Raw genomic sequence first — 18281 nt, 5'->3', positions numbered from 1 at the left:
CTAGGGCCAAAGGGGGACTTTTTCGAATCCCTGTTCAGTTTTGAATTCGGCAACCCTTGAATGTCATGGGGCTTGAACTCTGATCTCGCTTGGGGCTGAGAGAACTCGCTTGGCCTCGGGGCTTGGGTAGTCCCTCCTTGCGTCTCCAGCCAGTCATCTGATTGTGCATAATAGTCCTAAAGCTGACTAGCGTGGGAAAGCGAAATATACTACCCTAACTCCGCCAGTCCCCTTGGCGAAAGTATGGCGAGATATGTAAGCTCCGCGGTGAATGTTGAGGTTATCTGCAAGCGAACTACGGAGTAAGCTGTTTTCCCTGCGAGGCTACGGTGACGTTCTTACATTGACATGTACGATGCGTCTTTCTCACACGCTGTGGCTAGCTGCACTGCCGGCTCGGCAGTCGGGTACGCATGCACGCCTCAGTTTCAAAAGTGAAGTTGTGGTGGCGGGGGGATGGGCAGAGACGGCATCGTATCATCCACATAGACATGTGCTGTGTGGGCTTTTGGTACTATTGCTCGAATGAGAATTGCCCTGTCTGGGTAGGATATGCGGGTGTGAGACGGTGTGGCGGCGCCGTTGTAGATATGATGGACAGGGGTGGGGCTGCTTGTCTTTTTCAAATATTTCGATGTTATTTATCTTTCGCCGAAAGTAGCGATACTGTGGATGGTAGGATGGTATTTTATCTTGTTCAAAATGGACAAAGGATCCATGGTTGAGATACTGCTCCTTGCTTATGAATAGAACTATCTAGAGCTAATGGAGTGATTTCCGTGGTCTTTTGTGACCTCATCCTGGACGATATTCGGATTCGAATGGGATCTCGCTTGATTCTGACACGGGATGTGGGTTCCAGTAAGAATGAATGGTGGCTTGCATATGGTACGCCATTGTGCCTTTGTTGGTGTGTGATTGTCTGGAATACACGCATTCAACCACCACTTAGACATCTGGATGCGATGCCTTGCATGCAGTGTTAAATTTAAAACGGCAAAATGGAAAAAACCCCCCTGGATATCATATGGATATATGTAATATTGAGTCAGGAAGTGGAAGCTTTCAGACCAAATCGAAAAAGAAAAACCACCAATGAACTCAATTTTAAGATCTATAGTATGTCCAAGATAAATTCGAAATCCACATAAGATATCGCCAAAGATTTTACCAACTTGTCAATCCTCGCTCGCGGTCAAATCCAGCTCGCAATTGCTGCGCGGGTTTCAACACTTTACCCTGCAAAACAGTATACCGGATGATATTTTCACATTCTTCTGGCTTGACACGAGCCAGCCAAATTCCTTGTGCCGCACCCTCCTGCTCACCAGTTTTAGCATCCGCATCCTCGGATTTATACCACTCAAAGTCCCGGCGCCGATACACAATAACATTGGCAGAGTACTTATGTCCACCAACGTGACTAATGAAGTAGATTCCCACACCACCGGGGCGTGTATCGTCCATATCACGATATAGCCCCAATGGCCGTAGGTGTCGCTCAAATTCGCGGCGGAGCAGCGGCGCGGATTGTCCACAGCGAGCATCACGGGTGCGCTGCGAGCATAGTAGAATGACGGCGGCGTGAGGGCATGGGCGCGAGCGGAGGGGGTAAGAGATAGAGGTGTTGGAAGGGTGGGGGATGGGCTCTGATGGCTGTTCTTCGGAGCTCTCCTTTTGATCTTCAGGCGCTGTTGGGACCACCCCGGTGAGTGGTGTTGTAGTTGTGGCGGAGTTGTTCACAAAGTGCTCGATCAGATCAGGGGCCAGTTGTGGCGTGACATTATCGACGATAGTGAAGCTGGGCAGGATGAGGACGGTTGTGGGTTGTTTGCCTGATTCGTGCATGTGGTACTCATCCGGGACAGACATGTTGGAAGCTGAAAGCTTGAGGCGCTGGGAAAAAAAGGATTCTGTGAGTACATTTCAGAGGCATCATATGAATATGTGTGTAGAAGTTATTCCTTACCCCATTGCTCGGCTCAACTCCCCCCTTCTCAATTGCTTCCATGACACTGCCTGTCTCGTCTGCAACATCGCGTACCCAATCCGACTTGCCTGTTGCAACAAGCATGTGTGTTGCCCACCCCTTCACTTGACCATACAGCTCGTCCTCCATGTCGACGTCAAATTTGGCGGGGTACTTGATGGTACATGTTGCGCAATCGTGAAGACAGTCATCGCCGTCAACAGCTGGGTCGACCTTGGAGAACAACTTGTCGGATTCCGAGATTGTTCGGAATCCCTCGATAGCGAGCGCATTGTCACCGACAGCATCGGTGGTTGCGTCGGTCTTTGAGGAAGCGAGAGAGACGTTGGAGGAGTTAAAGAGCGAGGACGTGCCTCGGCGGAAGAGATGCATCTTAAGCGGGGTTATAGCGCAGCTGCTTTGGTACTTTTTGAGCCTCAAGGAAATCTAAAAACGAGATGATTGACTGGCATCAACGTGGTCTTTATTTTCTCTTTAATGACGCGTAATCCCAAAAATGGAGGTGATCTTATCAATCATTTTGCATTTCTGCCAAGAACCTCGGGACTATTTCCGCCTGACTAAGCCCCCACTGTTGCCGATAGGGTATTTTAATCCGATCTATAACTAATGTACATCATCTGATGGGTGAAAGGGGAGACAAAGTGGAGGTGGAGGTGGACCCCTTGATCTTAAATATCCCTACGACCAGCGTAGGTGATTGTATATGGTAAATTGCTCCGATCCTGGGGCTGCGACAACCGAATCACACTTCCTCCTGAACTGCCGGATTGTTCGGAGTGCACACGCCGCAGGGATCGAGTTGATGGGGTGCGGAGTCCCCGCTCCAGGTAAGACCCGCTCTCTTGTGACATGCCAGAGAATGGGCTTTGTACCCCTGGTGCAGTCTCGTAGCCCGATTGGGTCTCCCATGTCGATGCATTGGATGGCCGGAGGCTGTTACTCCGCATCGATGCGAATGTGCCATCGTATCCGTAATGATCCACTGTATCTGTCTCTCCCTCCTCATCCGATGGCCCGATGATTGATTCGCTATCTGCGCGGCGGTAGCTCGCGTTATCGCGAATGTCATTCACGATAGGAGATGCAAGGGATGTCATGCCTCTTAAGATCTCTGCAAACAAATGCATCAAGTCACGAAACTCGGACTCGTGGAGTTGCCGTGAGGAAAAACGAGACCGTTCATAGAGCACAAGAAAATCCTGGCCGAGCTCCGGTGGTTCAATAGCCCCTAAAGTCGTTAGATGGCGAATATATTGCCTTAATCCCATAGAAGCCGGTCGCCGTAGTACTTCCACCACACGCATATCGGGTAAGGAGTGGGGGTCCAGGTCGTCGATCGGACCAAAGGCATTTGGCGCAGAATGAATAGAATCGGAAGGAGCTAGTGAGACTGCCTTAGCTTCGATTAGGTTGGGTAATTCCTGAATGACTGTTCGATATGGCAGATCCGGCAGGTCGGGTGAAGCGGGTGATGACCAGCCAGGGTGCTCCACGCGACCCCATGGCGGCCTTTTGGAGTCGATCAAAAGAGGTTCGTAATTCTGAAAGCTGTCTGTTTCCCCCGAGGTGTCCCGCGGCCGAGCTTGGTAGGAGACGACTGCGCTACGAGCAAGTCCCTCTTTGATTAAACGGCGGACGCTCTTGCTCACGTCCTCCTTCTCCACGGGTATCCATGCCTTTGGAATACCGGCCAGTGTACTTCTGTTTGTGTAAAGTCGAGTCGAGTAGATGAGGACGGCGAGAATGAAGGTAACGACATATGCGCCGGTGATGAAGAAGATGTCGGTGAGCTGGTTGGTTTCCCAGCATTGATAGATCGCGTCGGCCGGAGTGAGGACTATAAGAAAAAAGAGGATGAGGGCGAGGATGAAAAAGAAGCTTGTGTTGAGAACGCGCTCCAGTTTGGGGGCCATGGCTAGGCGCGCATTTTGTGCGCAGTGCACGGCATTCAGTGGCAGGGTGGAGCTGGTCGAGGCTTGGAACGGATTGAATAGCGTCGTCGACTATCGGAACAAATACATATCACGTGCATCCAGATCGTAACGCAACGGACAATGCAACGCTGGCTTCTCAGGGGCTTCTTTGAGAATAATTTCAGTTGGCTGGAATTTGACTACTACTAGTCAGTTCCTCCGCACTGCATTTCTTAAATTGCAGCTAATCTCATTGAGCTAATCGCTCGCGGCCATTTAGGTTCAATCACATGACGTTGTTCCTGCCGCAAATCAACGCGACAACCTCCAATTCACCAACTCTATAATCATTGCAAAATAACAATTATGAGTGGAAACAACCCCTCTCATAACCCAGAAGACACCTACGTCCTGGTGACAGGTGCAAACAGGTAACAATGCCCCCCAATGGCTCCACCAAACCAATTTACATCGATTTCTCCCATATCCAAAAAAAAAAGAGAAAAAGGGACAATAGACTAACTATATACTCCTTGTCAGTGGCCTGGGATTCTCGATATGCTGTCGCCTAGCCGATGAATTTCTCAAAACCCGCCCACAAACTGCATCCCTAAATATCATCTTCACAACTCGCAGCCTTCGCAAAGCGCAAGATACAAGCAGCCGCCTAGAAGCCCACCTCCGAAAAAACAATCCTAACCCCGCGGACTTCTCACGCGTGCGGTTCCTCCCCGAAAGTGTCGATCTTGGCTCCCTCATATCCGTCCGCGCTTGCTCCCGCAGACTCAATTCCACCTTCCCAAAGCTCGATGCTATCATTCTGAATGCTGGAATAGGCGGGTGGTCCGGTATCGATTGGCTTGTCGCGACTTTTGGCATGATCACGGATCTCCTCCACCAGGCGACATGGCCCATCTACAAGTTGGCACCCGTCGGTGTAGTGACAGACAAACAGACGCCGATTAAGGAGCTGGAGGAACCCGCACTGGGAGCTGTGTTCTGCGCCAATACCTTTGGACATTATATGCTTGCGCATAATGTGGCGCCTTTGTTGAAGCGCGCAAAGGGCCCAGACGGACCTGGGCGTGTGGTTTGGGTTTCCAGTATCGAGGCATCGGTGAACCACTTCGATGTGCATGATATTCAGGGCTTGCGCTGTGATGCGCCTTATGAGTCATCGAAAACGCTCACGGACATCTTGGCTTTGACCTCTGATTTACCTAGTACGGCGCCTTGGGCGGTGGACAGCTTCATGAGCTCTGACGGTAATGCCAACAAAGAGGAGACTGAGCAGTCTGTTGTGCCTGTCCAGTATATTTCCCACCCCGGTGTTTGTGCCACATCCATCATCCCGCTTCCACTGCCCCTTGTCTGGGCTATGATTCTTGCATTCTGGGCCGCGCGCATGCTGGGTTCTCCGTGGCATACTTTGACCACATATCTCGGCGCTAATTCCTCCGTGTTCCTTGCTCTGTCCTCCAAAGTCACACTTGATGCTGCCGAGGAGCCCTACCGCCAGGCCGGTGGTGGCAAAGTGAAATGGGGCTCCTCTGCCTCGCGGCGTGGAGTTGGAAGTGTGGCCTGCACAGAAACGGATGGCTGGGGTTATGGTGGAGTTGTCGGCACTCCTGTCGTCGAGGCTGATCGGCAAAGACGCCGGAAGAGAGGAGCTTCTGATCTTACCGCAGAGCAAAAGGAGAATTTCGAGGAGCTTGGACGTGAGTGTTGGAAACAGATGGAGGAATTGAGGATCAAATGGGATCAGATCCTTGATGAAGCTGAAAAGAGGCAAAATGACCAGTGAGCAAGAAGGCCTTCGTAACCCCTTTATTCCCTTTGAAGCTTATCTTTGTTGGGCATCTTTTCTTGTATACAGTCTATGGTTTTGCCAAGGGCTGGCATAAATGTACTAATATCTTCTACATACAAAATTTCATGTATCATCCAATATCTATAACTTATGCCCTAAGTATGAATGTGTACACAATAGAATGTCCACCTCCAGGGCACGGGTACCTACTACATCTCAAGTCCATGCCACCACTGGTCTTATTACTAGCCCGGTAGTAGCCCCTGGAGCCAACGTCGTTCCAGCCTGAATCTCCAGGAGTTACCATTACTTAGTAGTACGTACTTGGTAGTAGTATTGCATATGCCAAGTATTTACCAAAATCAATTGAATTGCATCTTTGTAATTCAGCCTTCCAATTACTATGTACATCAACAGTACCCGCCCCGCGCCCATGATATCATTATAACAGATATTGCATGATTTATTTGTCCGCAAAATCGAAGTGGCAGAAGTGCAAAATGAGAGCGGGGGGTAAATTTTCAGGCTTTTCAATGCCAGTAAACATCACACACACCCCCCAGAAAAAGACAGATGAAAAAACTAAAAGTGGTAATTGTTGCAAAAGAAAGGCCGCTTGTCGCGTATTATCCAGCCATCTAGGTCTGGAATAAATCGAGTCTCGGGGACGAAAGGTAAAAGGGGGGTTTAAAAAAAAAACAGCGCGAGCACATAGCGGGGGGTGAGGCACCATCGCGGGTGACAGGCGAGAGAACTGGGACCGAAGGAGATCAAGATAAGAGAAGAGAAGATCACGAAGAAAACGACTCCGGTTCCATGCATCAAGACGGGAGAGGGAAGGTATCGAGAGGAGAGAAAGGGGAAAAAAGGACGTGTCGACGTGAGGAAGGAGTATTACATGATAATAGCAGGAACTGGTGCGCAAAAGTTAGCTTTGGAATGAATCTTAACTAAGTTGTCAATAATGAACTTACCATCAATGTTTTGCTTGATGCTCTTGTGGGGGAGAATGGAGCCACCGTTGACATACACCTCATCGGCGATGCTAACGTCGTCTCCCAGAACTGTCACGTTCTCCAGACGAGCCCAGCGGCCAACGGAGCTGTTCCAACCGACAATGGTGGACTTGATCCAGGCGTGGTCCTTGATCTTGCAGTTCTCCATAATAACGCAACGTTGCAGACGAACACCGTCACCAATGACGACGTTAGGTCCAATAACCACATTAGGTCCGATGCGGCAGTTGTTTCCAATCTTCGCAGAGGGATCAACCATGACGTTGCCGCCGTGGACGTAAGGCTCGGAGACGGGCACCAGCTTCTTGGGGTCGCGCTTGGTCAGGGAGGAGAGGTACAAGCAAGTACCAGTAAGGAAATCCTTGGGCTGGCCAACATCCATCCAGAAGCTCTCGAGGTCATAGGAGTGGAGCAGACCATCCTTGACAATAGCAGGGAAAGTCTCCTGCTCGATGGAAGTGGGGCGCAGCTCAATGCGCTTGAGAACACTGGGGTTCAGAATGTAGATACCGGCGTTGATACGGTTACCGACGAACTCGACGGGCTTCTCGACGAAACGATCAATGCGCGAAGGGTGGTTGGGCTTGTGAACCACAACACCATACTTGGATGGCTCGTCGACCTTGGTAACAACAATGGTACCTTCATCACCGTGCTTCTTGTGGAACGCGGCAAGCTCTCTGAAGGGGTAATCACAGATAACGTCGGAGTTCAGGACGAAGAAAGGCGAATCATCCTTACCCAGAATGCTCTCCGCCAGCTTAAGCGGGCCAGCCGTACCCAGTGGTTCGGTCTCGACCGAGAATTCGATGTTGACGCCGTATTGCTCCTCGTACTTCTTGAGTGCTGCAACCATGACATCGGGACGGTAGTTAACAGCCAGGACAATATCGGTGACACCTGCAGCTGCCAAGCTCTCGACCTGGTGCAGGATCATGGGCCGGTTACCGAACTCGACCAGCGGCTTCGGGAGGGTGAGGGTCTAAGGTGGAGGCATTCGAATTAGCTAATGTATTGGAGGTAGCAATCCCTCCAATTATTTCCCCCATGGGGCATTGGGCCAATTCAATGGCATGGTGGGAGGAAGCACAATAACTTACCAAGGGACGCAGACGGGTGCCGAAGCCTCCGACAAGAATGAGAGCTGCGGGATGGTTAGTACGGGATGAGGGGTGGTATGGAGGGGTAAGACATACCCTTCATTGTGGGGTAGGTGTGGTGTGAAAGTGAAAAATGGGATTAAATCAATGGGTAATGTAGTTGATATTCAATCAACAACAAAAAGAAAGAAGCCAAGAGGGTTTAACACGAAGGGGAGAAGAGCATTATTTAGGGAACACCTGGCCGTTGATGGATTTATTTTTATTAGGAGGGAGGGTGGGGCACGTGAAGCCATGTGATTGGATAGCTACACGTTTGCAGTAAAAAAGGGGGTGGACCCTCTATATCTGTTACCATCTGTTGACCTCGAGAATACTTCTATTTCCGGCTATCTGATTGATCCTTTTTTTCGTGTTTTTTCAATAGTATTCATTGGATCACTTGGTTTTGAACCTTGGTTTTTTTTTATGCTTTCTGGAAATTCAATTGTGGTGGTGGGAGAGAAAAATATCAGCTGGAGTACCGGAGTACGCCCGTACTCTACTATTAGTAAAGTTTCCGCCTTCCGGGTGGTACTAAGTACTCCGTACTAATACCCTGACTGGCTCCAGGCCATCGACGCCGACGCCAAGCGGCGCAGCCAAAGCCTTTTAACTGGATCGGGGCTTGTTGAATAGCTGCCCCGCCAACCTTACCCGGTCAGGCGATGTCGCCCCCTATGTTAAAAAGTCTCATAAGGAAGCTTCTTAAGGGATCAGTGGTCGGTTGCGGTCATGAGCCGCGTGGAGAGGCCGATCTCCTCATCCGTCACACACCACACATCACCCACCGCGACCCTCCTTCATCTTTCAACTTGGCCCCTTTTCTGTGATTTTCTTCTTTCTTTTGTTGGTTTTTTTTTTTTTAAAAAAAAAAAACCCATTTGTCCACCTCTCTGGAGTACAGATTGGGCTATCTATCTGTGTGCACAACCAGATTTATGAATGATCCACTAACAAATACTTGGAAGAACTCTCAGGGATTCCCATTCTATGATATCATATTATAGGCAAGGCTTTGTATCATCTAGTGCGCGGAGTAACTTTCCAATATTGAAGACAATTCCAATATTTCAACCTATACTATCCCAAGTAGAAGGCCCATGGGTTTATGTAGTCATAAATATAACTAAGACAAAGGGACCTACTGTGTGTCCGGAGGCAACCGATGGCCACGTTCTGTCGTGGACATCCCTGGCAGGCTAGTACCGCCTACTCCATCCGTCCCCACAAATTGGAGGATCCATTCCCGTACCTTGTGAACCTTCTGCGGCAGATCGCCCTGGACGCTTGTTGGCAGAACCTTGTTAAGCCCTCCCGCATCCGTCGTTGGTCGATGCAAAAGGTCGACTTGGGTCATTCCACCACGGAGGCTTTGTCCATAGACCTGGTCCCGGAACGAGCCAAGCCCAACCGTACGCAAAAGCACAATGTCTTGAGCGCGAAGGGTGGCCAGGACTCGACCAAGCCTATCCATTTCTTCGGCTTCGGCTGTTGGTTTTGACGCTGGCAACCAAAAGTTCACGCCAAACCCGGCCTTTGTCTCGTCACCCACCACTAGTTCAATTATATCGAGTTCTTTCTTCCATTGCCGTGTTACCACGCGCCGAGGTGATTGGACTGTAATGACTCCGACCACCAGATTGACTGACATGGTTTGTGGGACAATGGACTGCAGGTGTTCTGCCGTGGGGATATCTTGCAGATCTCTCAATGGGCCATTGATTCGAAAAGGTGGTAATTCATATAATCCTTTGCTTGTTGAATCGGCGGTTTCGATGCTGTCCAACTCCTGTGTCAGGTCCTCTGGTATTTCTGATGCAGATGGATTTGAGGCCTCATGAAAGGCGAATGATTGATCGTAGAACTGAGACAAAGTCGTATCATCCCCATCACTTGCGAAACTATCAGCATTGATGAGCTGGTGGGATGTTACAAAGCTTGGGTCTTTTGGTCCCCAATAGAAGGCATGGTGGTCATCCACAATTTCCGGCGACAAAGGCTGAAGGACTCTCCATTTTATAGAATCTTGGCCCCGATATGGCTGGTGCTCGGTGTTGGTATCGGCATCATAGAATGGGGCCACGGGGGTGTTGAAAAGCTCATCATGATCCCAATCCAAACTGCCGGGCAGTGGGGCACCCACTAGGAAAATCAATTTGGGGGTCATTTTGACTCGGTTGAAAGCTTCAGTCGAGTGTTCTTCCAAGATCTTCCAAGTCCCGAGGCTCAGCTTCACTGATGTAGTGGATGCCAGTGACGTCCCATGCTTTCTAATCGTCGTTGATTCTGGGGATTCCCATAAATGGCTTATCCAATACTGGCGTCAAAGAAGAATTTCTGCCAGGTGTGGGACCTCCAAGCTTATTAAATTTGGGCAAAGTTCCAGGTGTCATGGAGATTTGCCCGGGTTGTATCAAAGATTGAAGTGCTGGGGGGTTCAAAATCCAAACATCCCGTTGGAAGTCGACCCAGCCCGAACCATGGGCCTGGGATTATATCATCAGTTTCCAAGAAAGAGTTATGTAGGACTTCAAAAAGATCTTTTGCTCACAGTCAAATTCAAATGTTTATTACTGAAAATCAACACCCCACATTTTAACCCGTAGTAGGTCCTTGAGGTTTGCTAATTTACTGTAATGACTACTTATCTAAAGGTTTATGTACTTGATGGTCTTTTAAATCAAGAAAACTTTTGGATGACAGTACAGACAAGTGCCTACTAATTATGTACAAACTAGCATTACTATTGTACGCATTGCACTGTGCGGTCGGACATCAGAGTTCAATCATTTAGAGAAAAAAAAACAATCCGCTTGTGCATATGGGCAGCCATATAAGGGTACTGTTGGAATTCATAAATGAAGTTTAGAGGTCATATCATCGGCTGTCAGAATAGCGGTAGGACGGTGACGGTAGGAAATAAGAGGTTTTTTTATGGGCTCTCGGAAGCTATGATTCTGTAACGGTTGGTGGAATCCAAGACTTAAATCACCGAATGAACCTACCCGTTCAGTCGTATAGTCTCATAAACATCCGGATGATGGAGAGTTATAAGTCAGTCTACTATCAACTGCTTGATCCTGGATGCCACCGGAACAACAAATCGCCGATTATCGTCTAGATTCATATAAGTCACGTGATGATACGGCAAACTGCCCAAGCCCAAATGGCAGCCGACTTTCGCCGCATCACAGCGGAGTCCAAACCCACGTCACCGTTCTCTATCATCTTCAGTGATGGGAGTTGCTGCTATAAGCCATTGAATACTGTCATTTGGTTACACGTACACGCCCCATAGGAGAATTTCTTCTCGTTTTAAGCGGCTGAGCGCCGCTTTCTATCGGACAACCATGGCCTTTCAAGTCACTATCCCGCGGCCGGTGAGAACCACCTGCTTTCCTCCATACATATGACTTTATCCAAGAATACCACTAACCGCAACTCCTACTCAAATCAGAACATGGCAGCTGTGACGACCGACCTTTGGCCATCGATGTCCAACCTGCTCGCTATTCCCTGGAAGCAGGTAGGACGAACCCCGACGACCACCCCTCACGAGACCATTCAAAGAACCCCTTCCCAGGAACAGATTGCGGTGGTAAGATTTCTTTGAAACCGAAATTGGTTCATTTGAAACTGATTGTATAAAGCAGACAAATGAACGTATCTTGTTGCCGGAGTTCTTGAACTCCGTGTCCTTGAGTGGATTACAGGCCGACATCGTCAACCAGCCTGCCCGGCACGGCTTGTCTCCGCTCTTGATCGGTGGTATGTGACTATTCCCTCATACTTATGTTGAATGATACTGATATTTGCGCGACAGCAAATTCACTTTGGAACTCAACTACCTCGGCCCGTGGCCCCTCTTCCCAGACAGCTCGGTCCTTTTCAACCATGACACCCTTCCGCCTCCAGACCCTCCGTGTGGCTACCAAGGTCAATGGATTGTCTAAGCTCCAACAGCAACGTTTCTTGTTCGGCGGCCCTTCGCAGACCATTCTGGCGCAGAAAGAGAAAACCGCAAACAACAACCCAAACAGCGCGAACGCCCAAAATGCATTCTACCAGGCCCTCTTACGTGCGAACATGCCCGCAATTGTCGTGGAACGGTTCCGGACAGCTCAATTTGCGAGCAACGCGGCAACCGAGGCAATTTACAGCAAAGCATTGGAGCGAATTGGCACTGACCCGACTCTGGCTGGACAAAACCAAAACCTTTCATCCGAGCAGCTCCAGGCCGTTGGCCAAGCGGTCGCTGCGCGGAGCGGTGGAGGCCAAGTTGGCGTGGCTAAGAGAGGTACTGGGGCTAAGGAAGCTCCTCTCTACGTCGTAGTCGACGAGTCCATGGGTAGCGCAGTCTTCCGCTGGGTCAAGTTCTTCTTGTTCTTTGGATTCTTCACCTATGTCTCTCTGGTCCTAATTACTATTCTTATTGAAACTACTGGTGTCTTGAAAAACATCCGAGGCTCGCAAAACAATGAAGCGCAACCAGAGCAGCAGACTGTTCGGTTCAGCGATGTTCACGGTTGCGACGAGGCCAAGGACGAACTCCAGGAGCTTGTGGAGTTCCTGCTCAATCCTGATCGGTTCTCTTCTTTGGGTGGTAAGCTTCCCAAGGGTGTTCTTCTAGTCGGTCCTCCTGGTACTGGTAAAACTTTGCTCGCCCGTGCGGTGGCGGGAGAAGCTGGTGTTCCCTTCTTCTACATGTCCGGCTCCGAATTCGACGAGGTCTACGTGGGTGTTGGTGCCAAGCGTGTCCGTGACCTCTTCACCCAAGCCCGTGGTAAATCTCCTGCAATCATCTTTATCGACGAGCTCGACGCGATTGGTGCAAAGAGAAACGAACGCGATGCTGCCTATGTTAAGCAGACCTTGAACCAGCTGCTTACAGAACTTGATGGTTTCTCCCAGACTAGTGGTGTTATCATCATCGGTGCTACCAACTACCCTCAGCTATTGGACAAGGCACTGACCCGTCCTGGTCGTTTCGATCGCAAGGTGGTGGTGGGACTCCCTGACGTTCGTGGACGCATGGATATCCTGAAGCATCACATGAAGGATGTTCAGATCAGCACTGATGTCGATACCGCTGTGATCGCTCGGGGGACTCCTGGTTTCTCCGGCGCCGACCTCGAGAACCTGGTTAACCAGGCTGCTATTCATGCTAGTCGTGACCGTAAACTCAAGGTCGGTCCTTTGGACTTCGACTGGGCCAAGGACAAAATCATGATGGGCGCCGAGTCTCGGAGCCGTTTCATTCAAGACAAAGACAAGCTTCTGACAGCTTACCACGAGGCTGGCCATGCCCTGGTTGCCTATTTCTCGTCATCCGCTACTCCCCTCTATAAGATCACAATCGTTCCTCGTGGCATGGCTTTGGGTGTTACTCATTTCTTGCCAGAGATGGATGCCGTCTCGCGAAACTATACAGAGTATCTGTCTGATATTGCCGTTGCCATGGGTGGCAAGGCTGCCGAGGAGCTAATCTTCGGCGAAGACAACGTCACTAGTGGTATCTCCGCTGTAAGTTTTTTCCTCTCTATCGCGCGTTTTGTGTCTACTAGTAGGCTTTTCTTTGATGTAATATACTAATACCCCATCGCGCAGGATATCCAATCGGCGACAGAAACCGCGTTCACATTGGTCACTCGCTTTGGATACTCCAAGAAGCTAGGCAATGTCGATCTGTCAACCAACTACGACAGCCTCTCATCCGAGACCAAGCAAGAGATCGAGAGCGAAGTGCGCCGTCTCGTCGAGGAGGCCCGCGCCCGTGCCGAAAAGATCCTCACTGAGAAGCGGAAGGAACTCGAGCTGCTCACCAAAGCTCTGATCGAGTATGAGACGCTGACCAAGGACGAAATGGAGAAAGTGCTCCGAGGGGAGAAGTTGGACAAGCTCGCTTCATTGCCCAGTGCACCAATAAAGCTGCCCGACTCTTTGTCGACGGCCAATCTGAAACCGTCTACTGCAGCTGGTAGCACCCCCACCGCAACCGAGTAAAAGATCTGACTTGACCTACTCCATCTCACCTCCTACTGTTTCTATTATTCTTTGCCTCATTATCATATTTTCCATGTTTCTTTAGTCCTTTCTTCCCTCATCGTGCATCCCCGGATCGTTCGGGCGTCTTTACTGAAAATACCATTTCCCTTGCCTCTTCAACCTGTCTTCTCCTCACTCTTCTGACTTCTTCTTCATCTCGTTGGAAATCAATCTGGATTGCTTTTGTATTTGTATGTACATACAACCTCGTGTATGTCTTCTTCATCCTGTATTCGGTATCTTGCACCGGATTGTGAGACGCGATTTATACTTCCCTAAGTCATGAGTAGGTAGCTTTCTGCAATGAACAAGGTTGTCATGATATCTACAACTGGTAGAGACGCAGACCCGAATCAACGACCTAGGTACTAGCAGTACCTACTGCATAATCTTGACGGGAATAGCTTGCAAGTTTAAAAACAGGCTCCAGAGCTGGCCAAGATACTAGTTCAATCGGATAAGATAAGCTTACTTTGGCATTGGGTTCAAACAACGGACTCTCATCCTGAGGTCGTACTGATTCATGATTTACATGGCACTATTGCCATTATACATAGATCCCGGTCAACTCACTAGAAAGAAAGGTCACGATTCAAAAATTATTAACGTCAATTCATTTTGATTCCAAAAGTCAAGTTCATGATGCTATATAGACCCATGAACCTAAAGTTAACGGCTCAAATCTTGATAGCCACCGGAGCTTGGCCCGCTGGCTCCACATAGACCAAACTCAGTACCCGTGACATCATAGCTTTCGTCAGGAACATTCCCCATATGTGCCTGGTTCGTCAACGTCGTTGACGTTATTCAACCTTCCAAGTGAACAGGTGGGTCCGGTGTATAAGATTGTCCAGCATCATTGTGATGCCAGGAGGGTTCTAGGGTCTTGTCGTTACTTTGGTCAGCCCTTGGCCTTTGCAATGTTTCTGCTGGCCTAAGTATGCACATGTGCGAATGCATCAATTGATTACTCTACATACTATTTTAACGTATGTAGATGGTAATCAATTGATAGCTATTTATTACAAAGTACCTTCGGTGAAATGCAGATGCAGTTTGAAATTTTTTGGTTTTCATATTTTTTTCCAATAAATTCCTGATATATACAAGAAATGCAACAGTCGACTCCGCTCGACTAGACGCTCAACCGCCAAAAGGGTAGTAACCAAGACATAGGAATCAAAGCCAGTTCAGCCCTGCACGACAACATAGCTATGAAGTTAAGATGTGAGGAAACCAATCAAAAATGCTAACTGTTGAAAAAAAGGGAATAAAATGAAACACAACCATCATCAAGGTCATGAAGGTGGCATTGCTTGCAGAGCACACCAATTAGGACAGGGCTTATCTAACTTAAGCAGGAACCTCTAAATATGTATAATGGAATGTCCGCGTGTATTCCAGTGCGCCCTGGATAAGTGAGCACGCACCGGGGATCGGAGGGTGACGAAAAAAAAAAAGGGAAGGGAGGTGGGAATAATGCTGATGGTGGTGCGTGGCAAGTCTCTCCCTCTTTCTCCCCAATGGCGTGCAGGAATGGGTATGATAGTGTGCTGCAAGGCCTCATATGAAAAGAATATCATCGTCGGTTAGGTAGCCGACATGAACGGAGGCGGACCGACTCGCGGTCAAGCCTATGGAAATGGAAAGATCGTAAGATTGGTGAAAAATGGCAATTTATTCGACGTCGTCGTCCTCGTCGTCGGATTCCTGCGTGGTCTCCATCCAGCCTCGGGACATCTCGACAGCCTTGGACCACCATTTGTACATCTTTGAACTGGCTTTGGGTGTAATGGAGGGTTCGAAGGTAGCACGGTTGGCGCGGTTCATGTGCTTGAGATCGGAAAAGTCCTTCCAGACATCGATGGCGAAGGCAGCAGCGATCGCGGCACCGAGAGCGGTAGTTTCGTGCATTGCGGGTCGCTCGACAGGGATTTGGATGATATCGGCTTGGGTCTAGAGGGGGAAAGAACATGTTAGTATCTGCAGGCCCTGTGAAAACGGATGATGAAGCAAAAGAGAACCTACCTGCATGCAAATATCGGAGTTACTCATACCACCATCCACGGCCAATTCTGTTAATTTCTTGCCACTGTCCATCTCCATGGCATCCAGAATGGCCTTGGTTTGGAAGCATGCAGCCTCCATAGTTGCGCGAGCGATATGCCCTCGCTGTGTGTGGTGAGTGATACCCCCTGTTGACCCAAATTAGTTAGCCATTCTCCAAGTAGCTTCCATGGAGAAAAAAAAAGAAGAAAAAAAGACATACAAATAGTTCCCTTGGCGTCATCGATCCAGTAAGGTGCAAAGAGACCACTGAATGCAGTAACGAAGACGCAGCCTCCACTGTCCGGCACAGTCGCAGCCAGATCGCTGACCTTGCGAGAATCACGGAAGAAGCCCATATTATTCATGAGGAATGACACACCACTGCCAGCCACCGCCACACTACCCTCCAATGCATAAACGGCCTTGCGATCCCGGCCCAATTGGAAACCGACCGTGCCAAGCAGGCCGTGTTTCGAGATGACGGGCTTTTCACCCACATTATAGAGAAGGAAACATCCGGTACCATATGTGTTCTTGGCAGATCCGGGAGTAAAGGCACAGTGACCGACCAAGGCCGCAGCCTGGTCACCCAGACAGCTGGTGATGGGGACACCTTCCAAAGGACCTTCACAGATCTCTCCGAAGCCCTCGCGATCGGCCGAGGGGAAAATCTCTGGGAGACGGATTTTCTTGGGATCAATATCAAAGAACTTCAAAAGCCGATCGTCATATTGAAGGGTTTCCAGGTTCATAAACATGGTACGCGAGGCGTTGGTCACATCGGTGACCAAACGCTTGTTTTGGGGACCTCCATTGAGGTTGTAGATCAGCCAGCTGTCGACGGTACCGAAGGCAGCACGGCCCTCGTCATAAGCGGAGCGAACGTCGGGTAGGTTGTCCAGCATCCATCGCAACGTGACAGATGAGGGGTATGTGGAGAGGGGTAGACCGCAAATATTGACCAGTTCGTCGGCACCGGGCTTTTCCTTGAGCTCACGGACCAAGTTGACAGTCCGGGTATCGGTCCAAGTAATAGCGTTGTGCAAGGGCTCACCGGTCTCCCAGTCCCAAACTAGGGCGGTTTCTCGTTGACTGGTGATTCCGACCGCCTCGATGTCCGACCTGGAGTGACCCAGTGCAAGGAATGATTTCATCGCCTCTTCAATGCAAATAAAGACAGACTCTACCAATTCGTAGGGGTCTTGTTCGTGCCATCTGGAAGGGAGGAAATACGTTAATGGTGGGGAACGTTTACTGGGGGGATGTGCCCAGGCGGGGTAAAATCGAGAGCAGAGACGAAATGCAAAATCCAACAAGGGAGACCTACCCTGGATGTTCGTGAAGTTGACGGAACTCGGTTTGGTATTTGGCGATAGGAACGCCTGTGCAGTCAAAGATGATGAAACGGGTACTGGTGGTACCCTGATCAATGGTGCCAATAAAACGCTCCTTCAGGTCCTCCGCATGTTTGTCCTCATCTTGCAAGATCGCCCGGTCTCCGTCATCTGTTTCAATGGGCCTCTCGGGGAGTTCGAAGTGCTCCTGATCCTGGGCGGATTCTGAGTCGCCGTCGATGCTGTCGTTGTCGAGGTCAAAAGGGTTCCGCATCTTCTGTATGTGTTGTGTTTTGTACGTGTATGGGGTGGTATGGGGTGGTACGGGTATGGATGGTATGTGGGATGGGAAGTGGCGTTTGGCGGGTTGGCGGGTTGGCGGGTGTATATTTTGGGGAAAAGGGAAAGTAAAGAAAGTGTGGAGGAACAAGTCAAATTACGCCTAGGGAATTCTACAGTGGCAAGACTGGGAAGTAGGAAGCTCCTCGGAAAGTGGAGCCTGACGTACGAGGGGGCAAAGTGAGAGAAGGAAAGGGAAGTTGGAAGTATGAGAAGGTCAACTCTTTTTATCCAGGCAAGTGGGACCAAAGGGGAGTGGGGGGAGGAGGGGGCACTTGGTCCACCAACTTGTCTCTTCTCCCCAAATCCGGTTCACGGAGTTTTTTTTTTTTTTTTTTTTTTTTTTTTTGGGGTTTTTTTTTTCTTGATCAGAAGACCTCGTCACCTCCCCCACTCTGGGGCTATGTATATCCTGGAGATGTACCCTAACTTGAAGGTACAGATGAGATTCGGATCTATACTTGACCTTTTAAAAACCCTAACTTTTGTTTAAAGATTTTCATTTCACCTGGAAGAACTCCTCCTTGGAATCTATTCTTTAATTCTACTTACTTGAAACATTTCTGAACTTGTGTTCTCTGATGAACCCTTGGGAATTGACTCCATCTTCAATGTCAATTGAGCCCCGTAGATCAGCCAC

General features: G+C 49.4%; 7 protein-coding genes across 7 annotated transcripts; 2 read left to right on the top strand and 5 right to left on the bottom strand.

Annotated features, from left to right (window-relative positions):
- Positions 1 to 1167: 1167 nt before the first annotated feature.
- N7466_004908 (sucrase/ferredoxin-like domain-containing protein) lies at positions 1168 to 2362 on the bottom strand (the record flags this gene model as incomplete). The annotated part of the gene is made up of 2 exons (XM_057164305.1): positions 1168 to 1896; positions 1970 to 2362. 2 exons carry the CDS (start codon positions 2360 to 2362, stop codon positions 1168 to 1170), a joined length of 1122 nt encoding a protein of 373 aa, XP_057022986.1.
- Positions 2363 to 2661: 299 nt separating this feature from the next.
- Positions 2662 to 3906, bottom strand: N7466_004907 (uncharacterized protein; the record flags this gene model as incomplete). The annotated part of the gene is made up of 1 exon (XM_057164304.1): positions 2662 to 3906. One exon carries the CDS (start codon positions 3904 to 3906, stop codon positions 2662 to 2664), a length of 1245 nt encoding a protein of 414 aa, XP_057022985.1.
- Positions 3907 to 4272: 366 nt separating this feature from the next.
- On the top strand, positions 4273 to 5710 carry N7466_004906 (3-keto-steroid reductase; the record flags this gene model as incomplete). Its single annotated transcript, XM_057164303.1, has 2 exons — positions 4273 to 4337; positions 4447 to 5710. The coding sequence occupies 2 exons, from the start codon at positions 4273 to 4275 to the stop codon at positions 5708 to 5710; spliced, it is 1329 nt and encodes a 442-aa protein (XP_057022984.1).
- Positions 5711 to 6610: 900 nt separating this feature from the next.
- On the bottom strand, positions 6611 to 7935 carry N7466_004905 (mannose-1-phosphate guanyltransferase; the record flags this gene model as incomplete). The annotated part of the gene is made up of 4 exons (XM_057164302.1): positions 6611 to 6630; positions 6691 to 7714; positions 7833 to 7876; positions 7929 to 7935. The coding sequence occupies 4 exons, from the start codon at positions 7933 to 7935 to the stop codon at positions 6611 to 6613; spliced, it is 1095 nt and encodes a 364-aa protein (XP_057022983.1).
- Positions 7936 to 9015: 1080 nt separating this feature from the next.
- N7466_004904 (uncharacterized protein) lies at positions 9016 to 10041 on the bottom strand (the record flags this gene model as incomplete). Its single annotated transcript, XM_057164301.1, has 1 exon — positions 9016 to 10041. The coding sequence occupies one exon, from the start codon at positions 10039 to 10041 to the stop codon at positions 9016 to 9018; it is 1026 nt and encodes a 341-aa protein (XP_057022982.1).
- Positions 10042 to 11334: 1293 nt separating this feature from the next.
- Positions 11335 to 13877, top strand: N7466_004903 (i-AAA protease YME1; the record flags this gene model as incomplete). The annotated part of the gene is made up of 4 exons (XM_057164300.1): positions 11335 to 11472; positions 11528 to 11642; positions 11698 to 13397; positions 13482 to 13877. 4 exons carry the CDS (start codon positions 11335 to 11337, stop codon positions 13875 to 13877), a joined length of 2349 nt encoding a protein of 782 aa, XP_057022981.1.
- A 1719-nt stretch (positions 13878 to 15596) lies between these two features.
- Positions 15597 to 17576, bottom strand: N7466_004902 (glycerol kinase; the record flags this gene model as incomplete). Its single annotated transcript, XM_057164299.1, has 4 exons — positions 15597 to 15875; positions 15948 to 16114; positions 16189 to 17183; positions 17296 to 17576. 4 exons carry the CDS (start codon positions 17574 to 17576, stop codon positions 15597 to 15599), a joined length of 1722 nt encoding a protein of 573 aa, XP_057022980.1.
- Positions 17577 to 18281: the final 705 nt, after the last annotated feature.

This window comes from Penicillium verhagenii (genome assembly GCF_028828195.1).
Source record: "Penicillium verhagenii strain IBT 33310 chromosome Unknown utg000005l_segment0_segment0, whole genome shotgun sequence".
NCBI lineage: Eukaryota > Fungi > Ascomycota > Eurotiomycetes > Eurotiales > Aspergillaceae > Penicillium > Penicillium verhagenii.
This window is presented reverse-complemented; position numbering and strand designations above follow the sequence as displayed.